The following is an 18,796-nucleotide window of genomic DNA, read 5'->3' on the forward strand; positions in this document are numbered from 1 at the left end:
GTTTGGGCAAGCTACGTGCTGGGCCTGGTCATTTACCGACTGTGGCTTTCCCCTTTGGCCAAGTTCCCAGGGCCCAAGATCGCAGCCGCGACGCTGTGGTATGAAACATACCATGATGCATTTCGATGGGGACAATACACATTTGAGATTGCCAAAATGCACGAGAAATATGGTAAGCTCAGCATCGCAACCCAACGATACCTCTAACCAAGCAGGCCCCATTGTCCGGATTAGCCCACATGAACTGCATATCAATGACCCAGAGTACTACGAAGTCCTGTACTCCCGCGACAGCCCACGAAACAAGTATGCATATTTCACAACGCAGTTCGGCGTTAGTCGCAGTACAATTTCGACAGTCGACCACTACCACCACCGGATGCTGCGCTCGAACATGAACCCTTACTTTTCACTCACTCGCGTTCGGAAGCAAGAACCACTTATACAAGGCCTCGTGAACAAGCTCATCGATCGTATCAGCGCGTACAAGAATACAGGAACGCCGATTAACCTGCAGGATGCATTTACCTGCTTCACGACCGACGTTGTCTCCGATTACACCATGGGCGCGGGATTCCATTATCTCGACGAGCCCGATTTCATCCCCGAATGGAGCGCGACCATGGCCGGCAGCCCGAAAAACGGCGTGTATATGAAGGCGTTTCCGTGGTTGGGAGTGGTGCTTGCAGCTACGCCGCGGTGGTTGCTTTCGCGTGCGTATCCGGGCATGAACCTGGTCTTCCAGTTCCAGGCACGGTGTAATAAAATTGTCCGGGCGATTATGAATGAGCAGAGTGCGCCGGACTACGAAGAGGCGAAGAGCCGGTTCAGCCAGCCGACTTTCTTCCACGACGTCCTTAATAGCAATCTCCCGGCAGAGGACAAGGATCCAGAAAGACTGGCCCAGGAGGTACAAGTTGTGATAGGCGCGGGCACAGAAACGGTCGCAAAGATGCTGACTTGGACAATGTACTATCTGCTTGAGAAGCCAGAGAAGATCCAGAAGCTACGGGAGGAGTTGAATCGGTTGGATCCGACGAAGACTGCAACTCTTCTAGAGTTTGAGCAGATGCCGTATCTGGTGAGTTGCTTCGTCTGAATCAAGCGGCGCTAACAGTTGTAGACATCCGTCATGCTCGAAGGACTTAGGTACGGTAGCCACGTAACCGCCTCTATGTGGAATTGCTAACAAGGTAGACTTTCATACGGCGCCAGCTCTCGATTACAGCGCATCGCTCCAGACCGCAACCTCCAGTTCCAAGAATGGTCCATCCCAGCAGGAGTATGTTCTGACACTATATACGATATAGTAATTGACAACACTAGACACCCGTCGGCATGAGCACTGCCCTACTCCACCACAACGAGAACAACTTCCCCGACTCGCGCGAGTTCATCCCCGAGCGATGGCTAGACCCGGAAAAGCGTAAGCACCTGGAGAAGTATATGGTGTCGTTCAACAAGGGGTCGCGACAGTGCGTTGGGATGAAGTACGTCTGTTACCTAACTGTTCTATAAATTCCCTCTAACAATCAGCAGCCTCGCACGATCCGAGATCCTCCTGGCTCTCCCGAATGTCGTCCGCCGTCTAGATCTGGAGTTGTACGAAACGACGCGTGAGGATGCAACACTCGCCCATGATCTATTTCTCCCTTTTGCGCGGGAGGGAAGGAAAGGCGTTCGTGTTTTAGTACAGTAGATAAGCTGTCCTAGTTAACAGGAAATACCCGCATATTAATATACCTTATACCGGCTTGTCGTGCGAGACCACTCCTCATTACCACTGGCCATATATTTCAAGGCCTCGACATACCTCTCCCCTGAAGGAGAAAGCTCCAAACCCTCAGTCAACACATCCATCTTACCCTCTAGCTCTCTCGCCGTCACCCAAAGCACCCTCTTCGCACCGTCAAATCCGATCCCTAGATTCCTAGCCAGGATAGGAATAACCGAGCAAAGCTCCGCGCCGTCCTGGTTACCCTCCGCGGCCTCTTTAAGCTCCTTCTCCCAGGACAAGATATCATTCGCAATAATCACATGCCTGACAGCAGCCCTTTCCAGAGACTGGAAAGTCTCCATCTCGGAACTTGTGAGAACAATGTTATTCACGAAGCGAATCAACGCCGTGAAAAATCTAGACCACAAGTCAGCCACCCTCCATCTCTCCCATGTAGAAATCAGATAGATGTAATAACATACTCCCCACCGAAATCCCTAAATCTAAACTCAAAATACTCATCAAGCTGAGTAACGCCCAGCCGCGCCTTACTGGTCTGCGCATGGAACAGCGCAATTGCACCTTTAAGGACATCGCTCGCAAGTTCCTTATTCTGGGCCTTCATATCGTTGATAATCTTCATCAGGATCGTCTCTAATGGACTTGATGAATCTGCACTCGCAGTCCCCTGCATTATGTGTAGCAGTTTCGCACCTATTACCCGCGAAGCAGGGATGGATATCTGGCTGAATGCATCTGCGTTTGTCAATACCAATTCCCCGATTAGTGGATAACTAGATTCCTGGTTGACAGGTTGGTCTGGGTCGTACCGTCCAAAAGCCCCGTTAAACAGACAAACAGCGCCGCGCTTTCGAGTCTATCTGCCGGGCCCTCGGGACAGATTAGGGCGAGGAGGCGGGGGAAGTCCATTGCGAAAAACGCGGACTTGTAGGCCTCGCTGGAGAAGGACCAGGTTTTGTCTAGGTAGTCGTGGACGGTTTCTGTGAGATGGGGGGCGAGGGGGTTGCATTTTGTTGGGAGGGTTGTTTTTGACATTGTGGTTGTCATTGCTGTATACCTGGAGAACTGGGGAGAGGGATATAAATAGTTATCTGGTAATTGAGGCAGAAGGAAAGACTGAAGAGGTGGGATTGCTGCCCCACTCTGATTAACCGTTCCAATAGGGTTCTTTCCTGTCTACTACTTGCACTGTATATACTGTATATGTTCCATAACATCAAGAATCCAACTCATTATCCCAATCCCACCTCGAAAACTCCGTCCCAGCCTCGTCCCCAGACTCAGCCAAAGGCGACGACATCGACAGCGGAAAATCCCGCAGAACACGGCTTGGGTCGACAGTATCATTACAACTATTCTCCTTGGACGTCTCCGAGCCCTCTGTCGTGTCGTCGGGTGTAAGGGAAGGCGCATTCTCTCTTTTATTATCCGAATCACGCGCAAAACAGTCGATGTTCAACAAGCTGAGTTCCGAAACGGGATTGCGCGGGTCCATCATGGTCCAGTAATCCAGCACCGCGCGAAGGACGGTGATATCTGTCTCTGTGAGTTGGGCGAACCTCTCAGCTGGTCCTAGCAGAATAGCGCTATACCGGACGCAGCGGTTCGTGAAGAAGCGCAGGGCGTCAGCCTATATAACATCAGCATGTTTCTATGTTACAAAAGTGGGTGGTGGTATACCATGATAAACGAATTATGCCACATCTCCTCGATCTCGGAAAAGTAGTCCAGCGACGCGCGGAGATAGTTTGCTGCCCGCTCACTGGCCGGTTTATCTTCGCCGTGCAGGAGGATGGCGTGGACTGTCCCTGCGACAAGGGCGCAGTAGCTATAGAATGACGGCGCGAGCATGTACCCGGCTGCCTTTGCGTCGACGACCAGCATCGTCAGGGCCTGGGCGTGGCCCCAGCATGAAGCGTGCTGTTCTTCGAACCAGGGCGTTGGGGTGGCCTCGTTTTGGTATGCGTTTCGTTTCATGCCGAGTAGGAATGGGTGGCTGAGGATGCAGTGGGTGAGGTGGTAGAGGGTCAGAGAGAGGACGAAGTGGGATGTGCGGTCGGTTTGAGGGAGCTGGATGCTCTGGCCTTGGTCCTGGGACGGAGCGTATGTGTCGGCCATTTCTTTTAACGATTCAAGACTGGTGTAGATGCTGGTGTGGTCGGAGTCAGGGTGCCATGGTTCGACAGTGGTTGCTTCGCTGTTCATCATGTAGTCGATCGTGCGGCCAAGCAGGGCTGTGAACCCTACGCTGAGGCCAGATAGTCCGACGACTTTGTCTGGTCTTGAGCGCGTCTTTGCGTCTAGCAGCTCTACTATCGTGAGTGCTGACTGAGGGCCTTGAATGGGTGTGTCAACGGGGAGCTTCAGCCGGCAGTCCGCGACTTTAATCGCCGGTGGACGTCGAAAGGAGCAGCAGATAAACCGGTCGACGAGAAACAGCGACCAGAATATCCCGCGTCGTTCCTCGCGTTCTGCAGCAGGAAGACTCTCGTCTGGCTCTAGCATCATCTGCAGGTCCTGGCTGATGCGCACGGCCATGCCAATCTTGACCCAGGCGGCGCGTCGTCGACCGGCTGTAGTTAATAGTTAATATTTAATACTTCGTCTAACTTACGTGAATAGACATACCAGTTGCATCAATAATAGCCAGCAGTGCCAGAGCCTGGATAACAGAAACATCGGACCCATCGCCCAGCCCGTCCGGCGACGACATGATCATCTCCCACGAGCCCTGGGCGTACCCGTCGATGGTCTTCTGCTTGCGCTGCTTCCATTGCAGCTGCGAGGAGAAGCGCACGGCGGTGGCGATGAAGGCGAACTGCAGGTACTGGGGGACCTGGCGCTGGTCGATCTTGCGGCGGAACAGGTCGGGGTGGAAGAGCGTGTAGGGCTTGTTGTGGTAGTGGCGGAAGAAGATGTCGTAGGCCTGCAGGAAGACCTGGTGGGCGTTGGAGGCCATTGTGAAGAAGACTTTGAATTGATATGAATTGATATGAATTGATATTAAATTGATTGTGGGTATACCCCAGACTAGCGATCTTCCCCGATCCGACGCCGGGCCGGTTCCGATGATACCCGGTCTATCTATACTCTCTATAGATACTGTATATATATTATGACTATGATAGGATAGCCAACACCCCCAGTCGGTCCGGGTCGTCAACCTCCAGCCGCCCATTCGTATCGCTCTCAAACCGGTCGAACAGGTCAAACGCCGTCTTTCCAGGCGTGTCCATCTCCCACAACCACAGCTGCTCCCTCTTCACCTCCACAAGCCTATACCCCCACCCATAAAACACCATTCCAGGAGTAGATCCTGCACTCCCATGTTGTATTTTTCGCTTTAACCGAGAATCAACAAACCACACCGTCCGCACCGCCTCCGTATACAACACATCAATCATATCCGCCACCGGCCCCGGAATCTTCTCCGCCCAACTCGGCTCAAAATCCACCGCAACATTTCTCCCTACAAACCCCGGCCCACCCTGTCCAGCTCCCCACCCGCGCGCCGGCGCGTCAAACAGCGGCACATAATCCCCCGCGTACTGGTGGAACCAGTAGTGGTCGACGGGGTCCAGGATGTGCACGAGATCAGTCCGTGGGAAGATGGTGATATATTGCCTTTTCTTGTTGCTGTCGATGTACACGCCTGTATGTGTGTTTGGCGAGATTGAGATTGAGCTTGAGCTTGGCTTGTCGTTGTAGACGTCTATCTCTGCTGATGGGGATGGCTGGAACTCGTCTATTGGTGCAGCCCAGTATTTATTACTCCGGAAGTGGTTTAGTAAGGCCTTTCTGCTCTGCCGACAGGCGTGCCAGAGACCGATGTCTAGGGCGTAGGCGGAGCGGTTGCCCTCGCGGGGCACTCCTAGGCTCCATCCGTGTCTGCCGGCGGTGAAGTGGAGAAAGTCGGCTTGGTATTTCTGGCCGACGGTGGCTTTGTTGACGTAGTGGTCTGCCAGGTAGAAGGAGTGGATGTGGTGGTTGCCTGGCAGGGGGCGCACGGCCAGGTGCCAGATGTGGTCTTGGAGTTCGGGGGGGAGGGACGGGAAGAGGGGGAAGTCTGTAGTCATTATAAAATTAAGATGTGTATGAATATGTATATACATATATGTGTGTTCGATCGGGAATGAGGGGCAATTGTGAATTTGGGGGCGACGTCTTAACTAAGCAGCATAGCATAAAATAAGTATAGTTAATGTATATCCAAGACAATACTACAAGTTGAAATGAGCACAGTTGACATGACGTAGTTAAACCAATAATACACTGTATGCTATTTAATAATATATTGTCTAATTGGCTAGCAGCAAGATCTGAATGGAGGTATGCACCCGGACAGACGCGGATACAAACGGGCCGAAGCTCAATATCACAGAAGAATATACAATAAGAAACCAAAAAGCATGCCGATGTCGGTACTCAAGATGTCCTCTTCAATTCAAAGCCCCCCGTGTGCATCTGAATCCCCTTAACCAGACCAGACATCACCATGCCCGACCAAAGAACCCTAACCATCGCCATCCTCCCCGGCGACGGAATCGGACCCCAGCTAGCAAAACATGCAGAGAACCTCCTACGCGCAATCCAAAAGACTCGAACACATCTATCCTTCCAAACAAAGCAATACCCCTTCGGCGGTGCCGCCCTAGCATCTGGACACAGCAGCGCTTTACCAAACGCAACACTCAGCGCCGCAAAACAAGCAGACGCAGTTCTAGTCTGCGCATGCAACGACCCTACATACGGACTCGCGCCTGAGAAAGCCCTCTTGAGCCTCCGCCAGGAATTAGAGGTGTATGCAAATATCCGGCCAGTGCAGTTCCCCAGTTCGGCAGTCGCAGAGGCAGAGACGAGTGCGTGTTCTGGCATCTACAAACCAGACGCAGTCAAGGATCTGGATATTGTTTTCTTTCGGGATCTTACGGGTGGTGTGTACTACGGTGCAAGGCAGGAAGGGGGCAATGGGCGGAATGCATATGATACGACGGAGTATTCGCGCGGTGATATTGAGCGGCTTGCAAGGATAGCTGGGCGGTATGCGCTACAGTTTAACCCGCCCAAGATGGTTCATTCGGTGGATAAGGCAAATGTCATGGCGACGGGGAGGTTGTGGAGGAGTGTTGTGAGTGAGGTGTTTGAGACGGAGTTTCCAACTGTGTCGTTGGATCATGTTCTTGTTGATAACGCCGCTGCGGTTCTTGCCAGGAAGCCGACGGGTTTGAATGGGATTGTGCTTACGGAGAACCTGTTTGGGGATATCTTGTCGGACCAGGCTGGGGGGATTGTTGGGTCTGATGTGCTTGCGTCTGCGGCTGTATCAGGCTTACCTGGCAAGGTAAAGGGGCCTGGGGTATTTGAGCCATTGGACCTGAAGATGAAGAGGGAGTTAAGGAATCCACTCGGTATTGTACAGGCTGTGTGCCTGATGCTGGATACCGGCTTAGGGCTGGGTGCCGAGGCAGACGCGCTCTCCAAGGCGATCAGGCAGACCCTCGATCCTATAGAGCTGATCGGGTCTGATATGCGGACACCAGACCTAGGCGGCACAGCAACACCAGACCAGTTCATGGGAAAGCTGCTATCGAATCTGGAAATGTACCTGGAAGCTGCAAACTCAGCAGACATCGCAGCGGGCAGGACAGTACACGCCCCATCCAGTCCAGTCCCATCTCTAAAACGTCGCCCGATGGGCATTATAGAAAAGATCATGACACACGCCGGAGTCGGACTCTCCCAACCAAACGTAACCCCCGGCGAAATGATCTGCGTCAAGGTCGACTGGACCATAACCTCAGAGCTTCTCTGGGCCGGGATGGAAAAGACCTACGACCAGATGGGCAGACCACGACCTTACCGCAACGACAGGCTCTGGCTAGCCGTCGACCACACCGTCGATCCACGAACAAACCACCAGCCTCGCCAGCAGGGCCTCATCAGCAAGGCCGAGCGGTTCCGCGACGAGGCCAAGATAGTCGATTTCCTGCCCGCGAACACCAGCATCATGCACACGGATTTCACGCGAGACCGGGCCCAGCCGGGCCGTATTGTTGTGGGGAGTGACTCCCATACATGCTCTGCAGGGAGCATGGGGTCTTTCGCTGTTGGATTCGGCGCTGCAGATGTAGTCATGCCCATGGTCACCGGGGAGACGTGGTTCAGGGTCCCTGAAGTGTGCCGGATCAACTTCGTTGGTAGTCTGCCGTTCGGCGTGGGAGGGAAGGATGTCATCCTACATATTCTGGGTCTATTCAAGCGCAATACAATTACCTTCCAGCGAGCCGTTGAGTACGGCGGTCCCGGGCTGAAAGAGCTGTCCATGGACGCGCGGTTTGCAATCGCCAACATGAATACCGAATTCGGGGGCATGGGTGCCTGTTTCGAGGCGGACGAGGTCACTGCGGACTGGATTGCCCGTCGACCGCACCCTCATCATCGCGAGGGAGGGTTGTATTTCCGAGCAGACCCCGGGGCGAGATACGCAGAGGAGAGGACGATTGACCTCTCGCAGGTCGGACTCACAATGGCTCTGTATCCGAACCCGGATGATATTGTGCCGGTGGCTGAAAGGACAGGAATGAAGCTAGACGGCTGCTTTATCGGTGCCTGTACAACTACAGAAGAAGACCTCATTGTCGGCGCTCTCGTCCTTGAAGCCGGTCTGCGCAGTGGACTCCGCCCAGTATCTCACGGCAAACGCCGCGTCACACCGGGTAGTCTAACAATTATCAAGAACCTGGAACGCCACGGCCTTCTCGATATCTACCGACAGGCTGGATTCGAGATTGGGGCGCCGGGATGTTCATACTGCGTGGGCATCAACGACGTCGACGTGGCGGGCGAAGGCGAAGTCTGGCTGTCGTCTCAGAACCGCAATTTCAGGAACCGCATGGGCAAAGGCAGTTTTGGGAATATCACCTGCGCAGCAGCTGTTGCGGCATCGAGTTTTGCTATGCAGGTTACAGATCCACGGTGGTTGTTGGATCGTCTGGACAAGAAGAAGTTTGCGAAGCTTGTCAGTACTTGGAAGGCTTCAAGCTCTGTGAGAATCACACCGGAGATCCACGAGCCAGAGCCTGAACTTGGGGATTGCGCTGGGGCAGTGGCGAGCATGCTGGATGGGATTAGTGATACAAGGAAGTCAAGGATAGTCCGGTCGACGGTGCAGCGGTTTGCAGAGAATGTCGATACGTATGTTTAACCTGGAATATAGAGGGCAGATACTAACAGGACAGCGATGCTATCATTCCGGCAGAGTTTATGCCTGGTGTCGATAATGCCGACCTTGGGAGTCACTGCTTCCAATACTTCCGTCCTGAATTCCGCGAGAAGGCTGCCAATGGGGCACAGATCATGTATATCCTCTTCTTTTCTTGTTAGATGAATTATACTGACTGTACAGCGTGGCCGAGCACGGATTCGGCAGCGGGTCGTCGCGAGAGGACGCCGTGAGGGCACTGCTGGGATCGAATATCCAAGCTGTTATTGCGAAAGGATTTGCCTTTATCTGTATGTCTCTCTTTCTGTTTTATAGGGTGTGCTGCTAATGAAGTAGACGAGCGGAACCAGTTGAATATGGGCTTGTTCAACGTTAAGCTCCAGGACGAGGACTTCTATTCCAATGTACACGAAGGCTCGGTAGTCACAATCGACAAAGACAGCAAGACTATCCGGATTGAAGGCATTGACAAGGTCTTTTCATACGAGCAGTCGGAGATCGAGGAGGCATTACTCGACGCAGGGGGAGTGATGCCGCTGTATACCGAGTTTGGAAACGCAGTGTTTCGACAGCTGACGAAGCCGAAGAGAGGGAGAAGAGAAGTATATAATGGTGTTAAAGAAAGTAGTATTAGCTGGTAGATAATATACTCTACACCGATCATCCCGATAACTTGCCATGTAGATGCACGATGTACCAACTTCTTGTTATCATAACAGGCTTAAAAGACTCTAACAGCTCGATAATTGTATCAGCCAGAAACAGACTAGACCAACGAATCACAGTCCAGCAATTACAGCTGATCCCCGCTCGCCGTTAATATCCGCGTCTTCCCCAGACTTCCTCCCCTGCACCCACCACTACTACCACCGACATGCCTCAAAACAGCTACCGACGGGGCTACGTTGCCTGCCTGAGCTGTCGCGCCCGGAAAGTCCGCTGCGTGTTAGGATCCGAGCCACCATGTGCCAAATGCCGCCGCGAGCACCGCGAGTGCCTGTTCCAGAAGCAAGAACGCACGGGGAAGCGTCGCGAAGCACCGAAATGGACGAGACAGAGTGCCACAGTATCGAATGATATGTCGTCAACCCCGCGACAGGAGGATTCCGAAAGAGATGCTGTGCAGTCCGAGCGGAGCCGTGGTTCGGCAACAGAGACCAACCTGCAGGGCCAAGATGGCTCCGACGAGTCGCCGCTGACTGACCCAGTCATGTCGACGATCTTTACACGTCCGAGTGATGCGTTGAATGTACTTTTTGATGCTGCCCAGGTGCCTCAGGGGGGTGTGCCAGCACAGGCGGATTCAGCCACAAACATCGTATCGGAGAGTGGCCAGGTCGCTGTGTCTGCTCTGTCCCAGCCGAGTGATGAAGTGCTAGATCTCTGGGACAAATGTCGGTTTGTTCGGCAGGGTTGGTTTACTGCCCAGGAGGCCGTTACGTATCTTGACTTGTATGTGTCCATTAATAGGATTGGGGTATGTCTAATGGTGTAGGTTATATCGATACTTGGCGCCTCTATCCCCAGTGTTAACAGACGACTATCGCGATCATGATAATCACGCCCGTCTGATTGTGGAAGAGCCCATGTTGTGCTGCACACTGCTCACCATATCCTCGCGATATTTCATCCTCCCCGGCGCCGGGGGCGTATCTCGCAGCCACTTCATCCACCAGCGGCTATGGCAGTACTGCGAGCTCCTGATCCGGCGCGTAATGTTCGGCCAGGAAAAGCACTCGACTGCAAAGACGCGCATTGTCGGTTCAATCGAGAGCCTCATTCTGATATCTGACTGGCATCCGCGTTCCGTCCACTTTCCCCCGGACACAGAAGGGTGGGACGGCGAGCTCATCTCGCCTGCTTACGACCGACGCAATCGACTGCACACCAACGGAGACGTCCCTCTCATCCGGTGGCGCGAGGATGTCTTTGAGCCTGCGCGCCGTTCTGAGCGTATGTCCTGGATGCTTCTGGGAGCGGCGACTAGTCTCGCTTATGAGTTGGGGATATTTGACGGAGTAGGATCGAGCGATCCGAAGCTGAGTGCGCGGTATAATCGTGCTGCTAGACTGCTGTATGTGTATGTCACGCAGATGGCTGTCAAGATGGGATGCTCGTCGCTTCTTCCAGATAACATGCAAGCCATGCAGGCTTCCCCAGAATCTACACAAGACCCCCAGTGGTCTGCCTGCATGAAGCTCTGGGCGGACCTGACGCGGCTGATGAAGACTGCGTCGGCCATGTTCTTCCAGTCCATGCCTTATACCAAGCAGCAGCTGCACTCTGGCCAGTATGTGATCTTGCTGCAGCACTTTTCCCCGTCGCTGGACAAGTGGCACGAGCAGTTCGCAGCATCCGGTAATCTCCTCTTATATAATTTATATGCTGTATATGCTAATAAATGCAGACCTCCCTCCAGCCTTGAGCTCCGTAATCCTCATTGAATTCCACTACCTCAAGGCCTGCACCAATGCCCTCTCAATTCAAGCCGTCGTCGAGCGAGCCGTCGCCCGATCCACCACCCAGCTGAACGACTCCCTAGAGGGCGTGGACTCCTGTATCCCCCCTCAAGACCATGCATTCATCCAAGACCTCGTAAGCAGCAGCCGCAGCGTACTCGAGATAGCCACGTCAATGGCCTCAGAGGGCCGACTGCGCTACGCCCCCTTGAGGACACTAGTCTGCATCACCTCCTCTTCCATATTCCTTTTAAAGGCGATTAGTCTGGGTGCGCGCCATGCGGACCTGCAAGTCTCACTGGATACGTTGGATCGGTGTATAGTGGCCTTGCGGTCCTCCGGCACGGACGATATGGACTTTTCCCTGCGATATGCGACGCTCCTGGAGAAACATGTGGCGCGGTTTCGAGCCAATTTCGTTCTCCCTGGTGGCTCAATGAACAATGCCGGGACGACTGCATCTGTCACTGCATATCAGCCTACTCCATCTGTAAACCAAAGGCAGCAGGACGACTCGCTAGGGCTGTCATCGGATGCAGGGAGTATTAACTGGACGCAGTACGCAGGCTTGGATCAGATCTCTAGTGAAGACTGGTGGGCACGTCCGTTTGATCCTAATATCGCGCCATTTTCGAGCAATAGTGGTGGGCACGGGGAGGGTGTTTCTCTAGGCCTGGAGCTGGACTCGCTGGATTTTCTGTGGAATTTGCCACTCGTTGATGATGTAGATATGGCGAATTAGCCGGTACAGATATTGCAACACTAGATTAAGCCAAGGCTGAATGCAGGTGTAGATGCCGCTTGTACCCGAAGTATCGGCAACTATATCAGGATATCTTTACTACATCGCCGAAGTCGGAGCTTCCTGTCTCTATGTATATCGGAGAGAGAATTATATATAAAGCCATTCAATCACCTCGTTTGAATCTACTACTGCAATCCCCCAATCAATTTCTGTATCATCCATATCAACCATGTCCAAATCAATCGTCAACCGCACCCCCTACCCCTTCTCCTTCCCCCCTCCATCAAACAACTCCCCTTCATTCCCAAACACCCGCGGCCGTCTCCCCAGCCTACAAGCCTCCCGTCTACGCACGATGGTCCTAGACGCGCACACCGACCCAACCAAGATCCTCGCCCATGTATGCAGCTACGATGCCCTGACCTCGAAACTGTGTCAGGACGCCGGCTTCCCAGTTGTGTTTCTGGCCGGGTACGCAATGGCGAGTTCGCTCGCCCTGCCCGACACAGGGTACATTGCCTTCCAGGAAGTCGCGGCCCGGATCCAGGAGGTTGTGCGTGCTGTTGATGTGCCTGTTCTGGCGGATGGGGATACGGGGTATGGAGGGCCGATGAATGTTAGGAGGACTGTGCAGGGGTTTGTACTCCTATCTAATATAACATGGTTAGATATCTAATGTTGTTTGTTTAGGTTCGCACACGCAGGTGCAGCGGGGGTTATGATTGAAGACCAGACCTGGCCTAAACGTTTGTTTTCCTTGTTATAATAACGCTGAGAGTATACTACGAACTAACAAAGTAGGATGCGGGCATACAAAAGGTAAGTCCGTGGTAAGCCGGTCCGAAGCATACGCACGGTGGCGCGCAGCAGTCGACGCCCGAAACGAAGGGCTAGACATCTGGATCCTGGCACGGACAGACTCGTTCATCCACGGATACGACGAGGCACTGACGCGGGCTCGTGAGGCTATTGCCATCGGCGTGGACTGTGTCTTTGTTGAAGCACTGCCTGATAAAGAGACCATGGCGAGGCTGCGTACGGACCTGGATTTCCCTGTCTTCGGGAATATCATCGAGGGAGGCAAGACGGAGAATGTTTCGGCCAAGGAGCTGGGGGAGATTGGGTATAGTGCTGTTGCGTATCCGTGGACGCTTGTGGCTGCGAAGTTGAGGAGTGTGAGGGAGGCGCTGGAGGGGATTAAAGACAGCTTCTTGGTCGGTGGACCGCCGGTTGTGCTGGGGTATGAGGAGGTGTGTGAAGGGGTTGGGTTTAACAAGTATTATGAGGTTGAGGAGAGATATCAGTATGAGGGCTCGACGACGGGGAGTAGGGGGTATCAGTGGTAGTATTTCTAGGGTAGGGTTATGCAAATGAATGACGGTATTATACTTTTGACAGAAATGGATAAAGAATGATATAACAATTAATTATTAGAAAATATATATACCGAAAGAGTTCAAGGAAATATATTTTTACCCCTGAGTATCTACCACTTACTCCTCCCAGTATCAGTGCCATTTCCCTCGACATGTGTTTCAGTCTCCCCCTCACGGCCATCCCGATCCACCAGCTCAATAGCATCATCCGAGGTCCCGTCACGCGGCATATAAGTGACCTTATGCGTGACCTCCTTATGGATGCCGTTGCTGCCAGAGAACGGGGCACTGTTGTAGCTGGGAGAAGGACCGGTGCTGCCGAATACGGTGGGAAAGCCGCGGCGGAGGGTGGACAGGAGGGCGGGCATGCAGCAGCACATAATCGACACGTTGCACTCGATGACGCTGTATGTTGCTACCATGACGTTGTTGTCTATTCCGTTAGCTTGGTCTAGTAGATAAAATGGGAAGTCTCACAGGTAATGTTTGTTGTCGTGGAGTATTTCAGCAGACCAGAGAACCGGACGATGCTGATGACGGTGATACTAGGGGTGTCAGCGTAGACTAGAAAGGGTGACGGGGATACGTACACGATGCCGACGCTGAACATGAGAACTAGATAGATCTTCTTCTTTAGCTTGAGCTGGAGACCCCAGAGCATTGGGATTGGGAGTCCGAGGACCCATAGGTCCGTGGCGATGTTGATAGCCTGCAGGGTTAGCGAGACGTCGTCTGTATATCTTGGACAGTCTTACCGAATGAGCCCACCAGAAGGCGCTGTTATCGTAGCATATTGCATTCGACTCGCCTCTCCAGTTCGTCCAGGCGTCCTCTACCGGGATGCAGGACAGAATCTCTGTAATAAACGTTGATATCATGAACAGGAAGCAGTGGATGATAGTGCCCTGGCATAGCAGTCGAAACCGGGGTCCTGGGAAGATTTGCATGAAGAAGGACACAATGGCCACCTTGGTTAGGATGATGGCTGGGATATACCATACTTGGGTGACCCAAGTATACTGTGAGAATCAGCCTATATTAATCTATATTCAAGCCCGCTTTGTGGTCGACGCTCACCTTGGCTGTGTTGGTGATCTGTGTCGGTGTCAACGTCCAAACATCCCTTCCCATACCAGAGCCCATCACTGATCTGTTAGTACATCTTAACTCAAGGGTGGTGGGAACGCACTGAAAAATTCGAAAATGTCCATAGGTAGGGAAAAGATCTAACCGGTTAGTTATTTTCATTGTAGACGGCAGTATGTACTCACAAATGCAAGAACAGCACACAGATCAGCCCACTTGTATTCATTCTTCGAAACGCAGTCGCTCACTCTGACGAGAATAAACGCCAGGGCTATGACTCCAGTAACGGCTGTAGCGATAGGGGCGACGAGTCTCTTGTCATGGACGGGCCAGTGGCAGAGCGTGGCCGTGGCATTAGAAGCCTCTGCAGTCAGTTAGCTGAGTGGTTAATACACTGAATAGAAGGAATTGACATACTGAGTCCTTCAACGACGGTGCAGGCCAGCATTGAGCAGGCCTGGACGTTCTCCATCAACACCGCGTCGGCACAGATACACTCAGAGTCTGTAGGCGAGCATGTTGAGTCCTCCAGACCCTTTACAAGACAGTCGGCCTAGCTCATGTTAGAGGCAGTAGGGTCAGAATTGGGGCTCATACCGCACAGTCAGGCATCGTCTGTGCTCCGACGGCAGCAGCAAAAGCTGCCACCGCATATGCAGACCACACTACTAACCGCATTGTATCCTTGCTGGGAATGATTGTTTCCTGTTATGAAGGCACACAAAGGTAGAGGAACAGAACTAGAACCAGGCCCTTGGACCTGGGACCTTGGCTATATGTACGCAGTACGGTATTTCCCCCACGGACAGGGGCCAGGCTGCAGGCCTCGACGGCAGGCTGGTCAGGATGGCGCTCGAAGGCGGACCGGTCGCCGTTGAAGATCCTTCCAATTTCTTTTTATTTTGCTTCTACTTTTGGATTCTATTATGATAATCGTATGGGTCAATTCGGAATCCGCCGCATATGACACTGACAGCATCTGACAGCCCCCACACGGACCGTTGCCCCAACGCATGAAGCAATGGTGCAAATTGGACCTGTGCAGTGGTAATAGGAGACAGTGTATTATGATACGGGACTTGGTATTGGCTGATAATTTGCGACGTTGATGCAGTGACTCGTCTCATCCCCAAACCCTAAGACGCCACTGTAACTATCCGATGCAAAACTCCCAAGGAAGCGGAACGCCCTGTTAGTCAAGCTTGTCTCCGTAATTATCATCGGTTTGACAATCGCTTCGGCACTAAAGCGTAGCCTTGACGTGGGTCTATCTGGCGAAGGATCTTAGCGAAGGCCCAGGCGCTTCCCATCGGACCCAGACAGTAAGCCAACCATGACATTAACTTGATCAAAGTGAAGTAAGCAGTACAAAAGTACCAAAGGTTCTGTGCGACGAGAGAGCCAAGAAAATCCCCAAAAAGCAATTGACAGGTGTCCGTGAAATCCTTCCGGATTGTGACGAAAGCAAGGCATCGCGAGCTCACAAAGCAAGATCAGATCCCAACGATGCACGAATAAGACTCGTCAACGCCCATGCATCCGCGTGTGCTCGGACGGCGTCGTATTTGCCGTTCCAGCAAAAGCAAAATGGATTATTCCTCCGCTGTGCGCCAACCGTGGCCCCCACTTGCAGGCATTAGCATACATTAGCCTGCCGGGGAGACAGCAAGACAGCCCCAAATGCTCCGTGCACAAGGTCTCATCACACGGTAATGCAGTTGCTCGTCTCTTCACGCGTTAGGCAAGAGTCTGTAGCGGACGTGGCTTCAGCTCGAACCCCTGTCAACTCCACTGTCAGAGACAGGTCTGGGATGGTTCTGCTCGAAGGAGCCCTAACGAGTCTCGACTCGATCTCAACAAGCCCAATGAACATTCTGATTAAATAGTTCTCCGCAGCTATTGGCTTCTGCTGCATGAAGCCACCCCCATCCACCGTTCGTCCCAGCACAGCAGCTGCGTACTTAAATTAGCCATCTGGTCCAACTCCCCCCGTCCCTGTCCTGCATGCAATCCCAATTGCAGCAGTTCTCACCTGCAACAATGGCCGGAATTGCGACCTATCTTCTCGGTGCCCTCAGCGCCTTTGTGATTGCCCGCTTGGTCCTCTCACTGCTCAAACAACCCTCCCTCCCACTGCCCCCCGGCCCCAAACCCGCTCCCCTCATCGGAAACATCCACCAGCTCCCCAAGAGTCTGCAGTGGCTGGAACTCTACCACTGGAGCAAGAAATATGGCCCCGTTATGCACCTCAGCATGGGCGGACAGCCACTCGTCATCCTCTCCACATACAAGGCCGCACACGACCTCCTCAACCGGCGCAGCGCACGCTACTCGGACCGCCCGCGCATGGTCATGGCCGGCGAGCTCGTCACTAGGGGCATGCACATGCTGCTGCGCCAGTACAACGACCAGTATCGGCTGCATCAGAAGATGGAGGCCCCGCTGCTGACCCTGCGCGCTGCAAGCAACTACCGGCCTCTGCAGGACCTCGAGTCCCAGCAGCTGCTGTGGGATGTGCTGGGCGAGTGGGATAAGTACGGCGAGAAGGGCGTGGACTTTCACCACCACTTTGAGCGGGCCATGGCTAGTACGATCTACTGCTTGAACTATGGGTACCGGCTGCAAACGGGGTATGAGCAGGAGCTGTTAGATGGGAAGCGCGTGCAGGCGGAGTTTGCGCGTACGGGACAGGTCGGCGCATATATAGTCGACTCGTTCCCGTCGCTGAATTATCTTCCTAGGTTTCTGGCGCCGTGGAAGAGGGAGGCAGAGGAGCTGTTTGAGCTGGAAAGACAGCTGCATGTTGGGAACTTGAAGAAGGGGCTGCGAAATCGGCGGTGGAACTTCACCAAGCATATGAAGGACTCGCCCGAGGCGGTGGATATGCCGGAGGTAGAGCTTGCCTTTGATCTGGGGATTCTGGCTGATGCGGGCTTGGATACGTCGACTGTTGCGCTGGACTGGTTCATCGTTGCTTGGATTACTTCGGGCTCACGATGGGTCAAGAAGGCGCAGCAGCTGCTGGACGAGGTCGTTGGGAAAGACCGTCTGCCTAGCTTCGAGGACCGTCCCAAGCTGGCCTATATTGATGCAATTGGTACGCCCACTTTCTATACAAAATAGATATAATACTAACAGCACAGCGAGCGAAACTCTCCGCTGGCGCCCGGTCGTCGTACAAGGCGTACCACACGCCACCAAAGTCGACGACGAGTACATGGGCTATCATATCCCGGCCAACTCGACCGTCCTGCCCAATGCCTTTGCCATAACCCGCGACGAGGAAGTCTTCGGCGAGGACGTCAACAGCTTCATCCCCGACCGGTGGCTCGCCGAGCCCAGCGACAAAGAGCACATCGACATCTGCGGGTTCAACACCACAGCCTTGAAAGACCTGCCGCATATTGGATTTGGATTCGGGCGCAGAATCTGTACGGGGCGTCTCATCGCGCGCAACCAGCTCTTCATCCAGATGGCGCGCATGCTGTGGGCGTTTGATGTCGAGGCTGGGGTTGTTGACGAGGCTACGGGTTCCAGACACAATGTTCATGACATGGACTGTACTGAGGGCTTTGTGACACTGCCCAAGCCGTTTAGGTCTGTGATGAGGCCGAGGGGGGAGTGGGTGCGAGATGTTATCTTGCAGGCTGGCACCACGCATGAGCTGGACCATTCGGCTATTCTAGAGGCGGCCAAGATTGAGCGGACATAATATGAATTGGCTAATGATTGGAATTATATCGTACTGTTATACTTCAACCAGTGTCAGACATTGTACTTTTGTATTGGCTTCATGACCCAAACCAAGGTCTCCCCCCCCTTTGCCAAGGACTGCAATAAATACTGCCCAGCAGAGTCCCTCGACAACGATCCAACGGGTACAGAATCAAGTTGTCGATTTTGAATTTTCACTAAGGGATGCGTGAAGTGGAGCTGGGAGGCTGCGGCTGCGGCTTATGGACCTGTAATTTCCGTCCCGTCGTGCGATGGCTGTCAGCCACAATATTATTATTGAGACGTATCAGACGAGACTATTCTCCGTATTCCTGGTTAGGGATCCGGCGCTTGGACTGGCTTGCTGGCTTCGGGTTATAGGGGTGGGTGTCCAGTCTCATGGGACAATGAACCTGCATGTTCATATACATATTTCCATGGCATAACGTTTAAACA

The 18,796-nt window shown here is 53.2% G+C and overlaps 11 protein-coding genes across 11 annotated transcripts; 7 read left to right on the plus strand and 4 right to left on the minus strand.

Annotated features, from left to right (window-relative positions):
* Nucleotides 1-91: 91 nt before the first annotated feature.
* On the plus strand, nt 92-1,758 carry ASPVEDRAFT_37702 (cytochrome P450). The gene is made up of 4 exons (XM_040811552.1): nt 92-1,081; nt 1,124-1,149; nt 1,198-1,490; nt 1,540-1,758. Exons 1-3 carry the CDS (start codon nt 116-118, stop codon nt 1,340-1,342), a joined length of 1,137 nt encoding a protein of 378 aa, XP_040664020.1. The 5' UTR covers nt 92-115; the 3' UTR covers nt 1,343-1,490; nt 1,540-1,758.
* Nucleotides 1,066-1,864, plus strand: ASPVEDRAFT_37705 (uncharacterized protein). Its single transcript, XM_040811554.1, has 2 exons — nt 1,066-1,490; nt 1,540-1,864. Exons 1-2 carry the CDS (start codon nt 1,339-1,341, stop codon nt 1,697-1,699), a joined length of 312 nt encoding a protein of 103 aa, XP_040664021.1. The 5' UTR covers nt 1,066-1,338; the 3' UTR covers nt 1,700-1,864.
* On the minus strand, nt 1,735-2,773 carry ASPVEDRAFT_79921 (uncharacterized protein; the record flags this gene model as incomplete). The annotated part of the gene is made up of 3 exons (XM_040816783.1): nt 1,735-2,134; nt 2,200-2,473; nt 2,548-2,773. The coding sequence occupies 3 exons, from the start codon at nt 2,771-2,773 to the stop codon at nt 1,735-1,737; spliced, it is 900 nt and encodes a 299-aa protein (XP_040664022.1).
* A 59-nt stretch (nt 2,774-2,832) lies between these two features.
* On the minus strand, nt 2,833-4,709 carry ASPVEDRAFT_147513 (fungal specific transcription factor domain-containing protein). Its single transcript, XM_040808123.1, has 3 exons — nt 4,367-4,709; nt 3,419-4,311; nt 2,833-3,368 (listed from the first exon to the last, which is right to left on the minus strand). Exons 1-3 carry the CDS (start codon nt 4,695-4,697, stop codon nt 2,955-2,957), a joined length of 1,638 nt encoding a protein of 545 aa, XP_040664023.1. The 5' UTR covers nt 4,698-4,709; the 3' UTR covers nt 2,833-2,954.
* A 30-nt stretch (nt 4,710-4,739) lies between these two features.
* On the minus strand, nt 4,740-5,815 carry ASPVEDRAFT_37708 (2EXR domain-containing protein; the record flags this gene model as incomplete). Its single annotated transcript, XM_040811555.1, has 1 exon — nt 4,740-5,815. A coding segment is annotated over one exon (958 nt), but the record flags the coding sequence as incomplete, so codon positions are not given.
* Nucleotides 5,816-6,233: 418 nt separating this feature from the next.
* ASPVEDRAFT_123802 (uncharacterized protein) lies at nt 6,234-7,352 on the plus strand (the record flags this gene model as incomplete). Its single annotated transcript, XM_040806119.1, has 1 exon — nt 6,234-7,352. A coding segment is annotated over one exon (1,119 nt), but the record flags the coding sequence as incomplete, so codon positions are not given.
* acoC (aconitase family protein) lies at nt 7,338-9,601 on the plus strand (the record flags this gene model as incomplete). Its single annotated transcript, XM_040806160.1, has 4 exons — nt 7,338-8,932; nt 8,977-9,096; nt 9,144-9,250; nt 9,297-9,601. 4 exons carry the CDS (start codon nt 7,338-7,340, stop codon nt 9,599-9,601), a joined length of 2,127 nt encoding a protein of 708 aa, XP_040664026.1.
* Nucleotides 9,602-9,834: 233 nt separating this feature from the next.
* On the plus strand, nt 9,835-12,161 carry ASPVEDRAFT_25157 (uncharacterized protein; the record flags this gene model as incomplete). The annotated part of the gene is made up of 3 exons (XM_040809747.1): nt 9,835-10,412; nt 10,456-11,318; nt 11,368-12,161. 3 exons carry the CDS (start codon nt 9,835-9,837, stop codon nt 12,159-12,161), a joined length of 2,235 nt encoding a protein of 744 aa, XP_040664027.1.
* Nucleotides 12,162-12,393: 232 nt separating this feature from the next.
* Nucleotides 12,394-13,527, plus strand: ASPVEDRAFT_185629 (isocitrate lyase/PEP mutase family protein; the record flags this gene model as incomplete). The annotated part of the gene is made up of 3 exons (XM_040808954.1): nt 12,394-12,800; nt 12,855-12,910; nt 12,966-13,527. 3 exons carry the CDS (start codon nt 12,394-12,396, stop codon nt 13,508-13,510), a joined length of 1,008 nt encoding a protein of 335 aa, XP_040664028.1. The 3' UTR covers nt 13,511-13,527.
* Nucleotides 13,528-13,565: 38 nt separating this feature from the next.
* ASPVEDRAFT_37710 (CFEM domain-containing protein) lies at nt 13,566-15,525 on the minus strand. The gene is made up of 9 exons (XM_040811556.1): nt 15,224-15,525; nt 15,044-15,179; nt 14,812-14,990; nt 14,730-14,766; nt 14,618-14,685; nt 14,296-14,559; nt 14,131-14,249; nt 14,018-14,085; nt 13,566-13,973 (listed from the first exon to the last, which is right to left on the minus strand). Exons 1-9 carry the CDS (start codon nt 15,302-15,304, stop codon nt 13,651-13,653), a joined length of 1,275 nt encoding a protein of 424 aa, XP_040664029.1. The 5' UTR covers nt 15,305-15,525; the 3' UTR covers nt 13,566-13,650.
* A 992-nt stretch (nt 15,526-16,517) lies between these two features.
* On the plus strand, nt 16,518-18,741 carry ASPVEDRAFT_37711 (cytochrome P450). The gene is made up of 2 exons (XM_040811557.1): nt 16,518-17,723; nt 17,770-18,741. Exons 1-2 carry the CDS (start codon nt 16,667-16,669, stop codon nt 18,336-18,338), a joined length of 1,626 nt encoding a protein of 541 aa, XP_040664030.1. The 5' UTR covers nt 16,518-16,666; the 3' UTR covers nt 18,339-18,741.
* Nucleotides 18,742-18,796: the final 55 nt, after the last annotated feature.

Source organism: Aspergillus versicolor, assembly GCF_001890125.1.
Source record: "Aspergillus versicolor CBS 583.65 unplaced genomic scaffold ASPVEscaffold_2, whole genome shotgun sequence".
NCBI classification, from domain to species: domain Eukaryota; kingdom Fungi; phylum Ascomycota; class Eurotiomycetes; order Eurotiales; family Aspergillaceae; genus Aspergillus; species Aspergillus versicolor.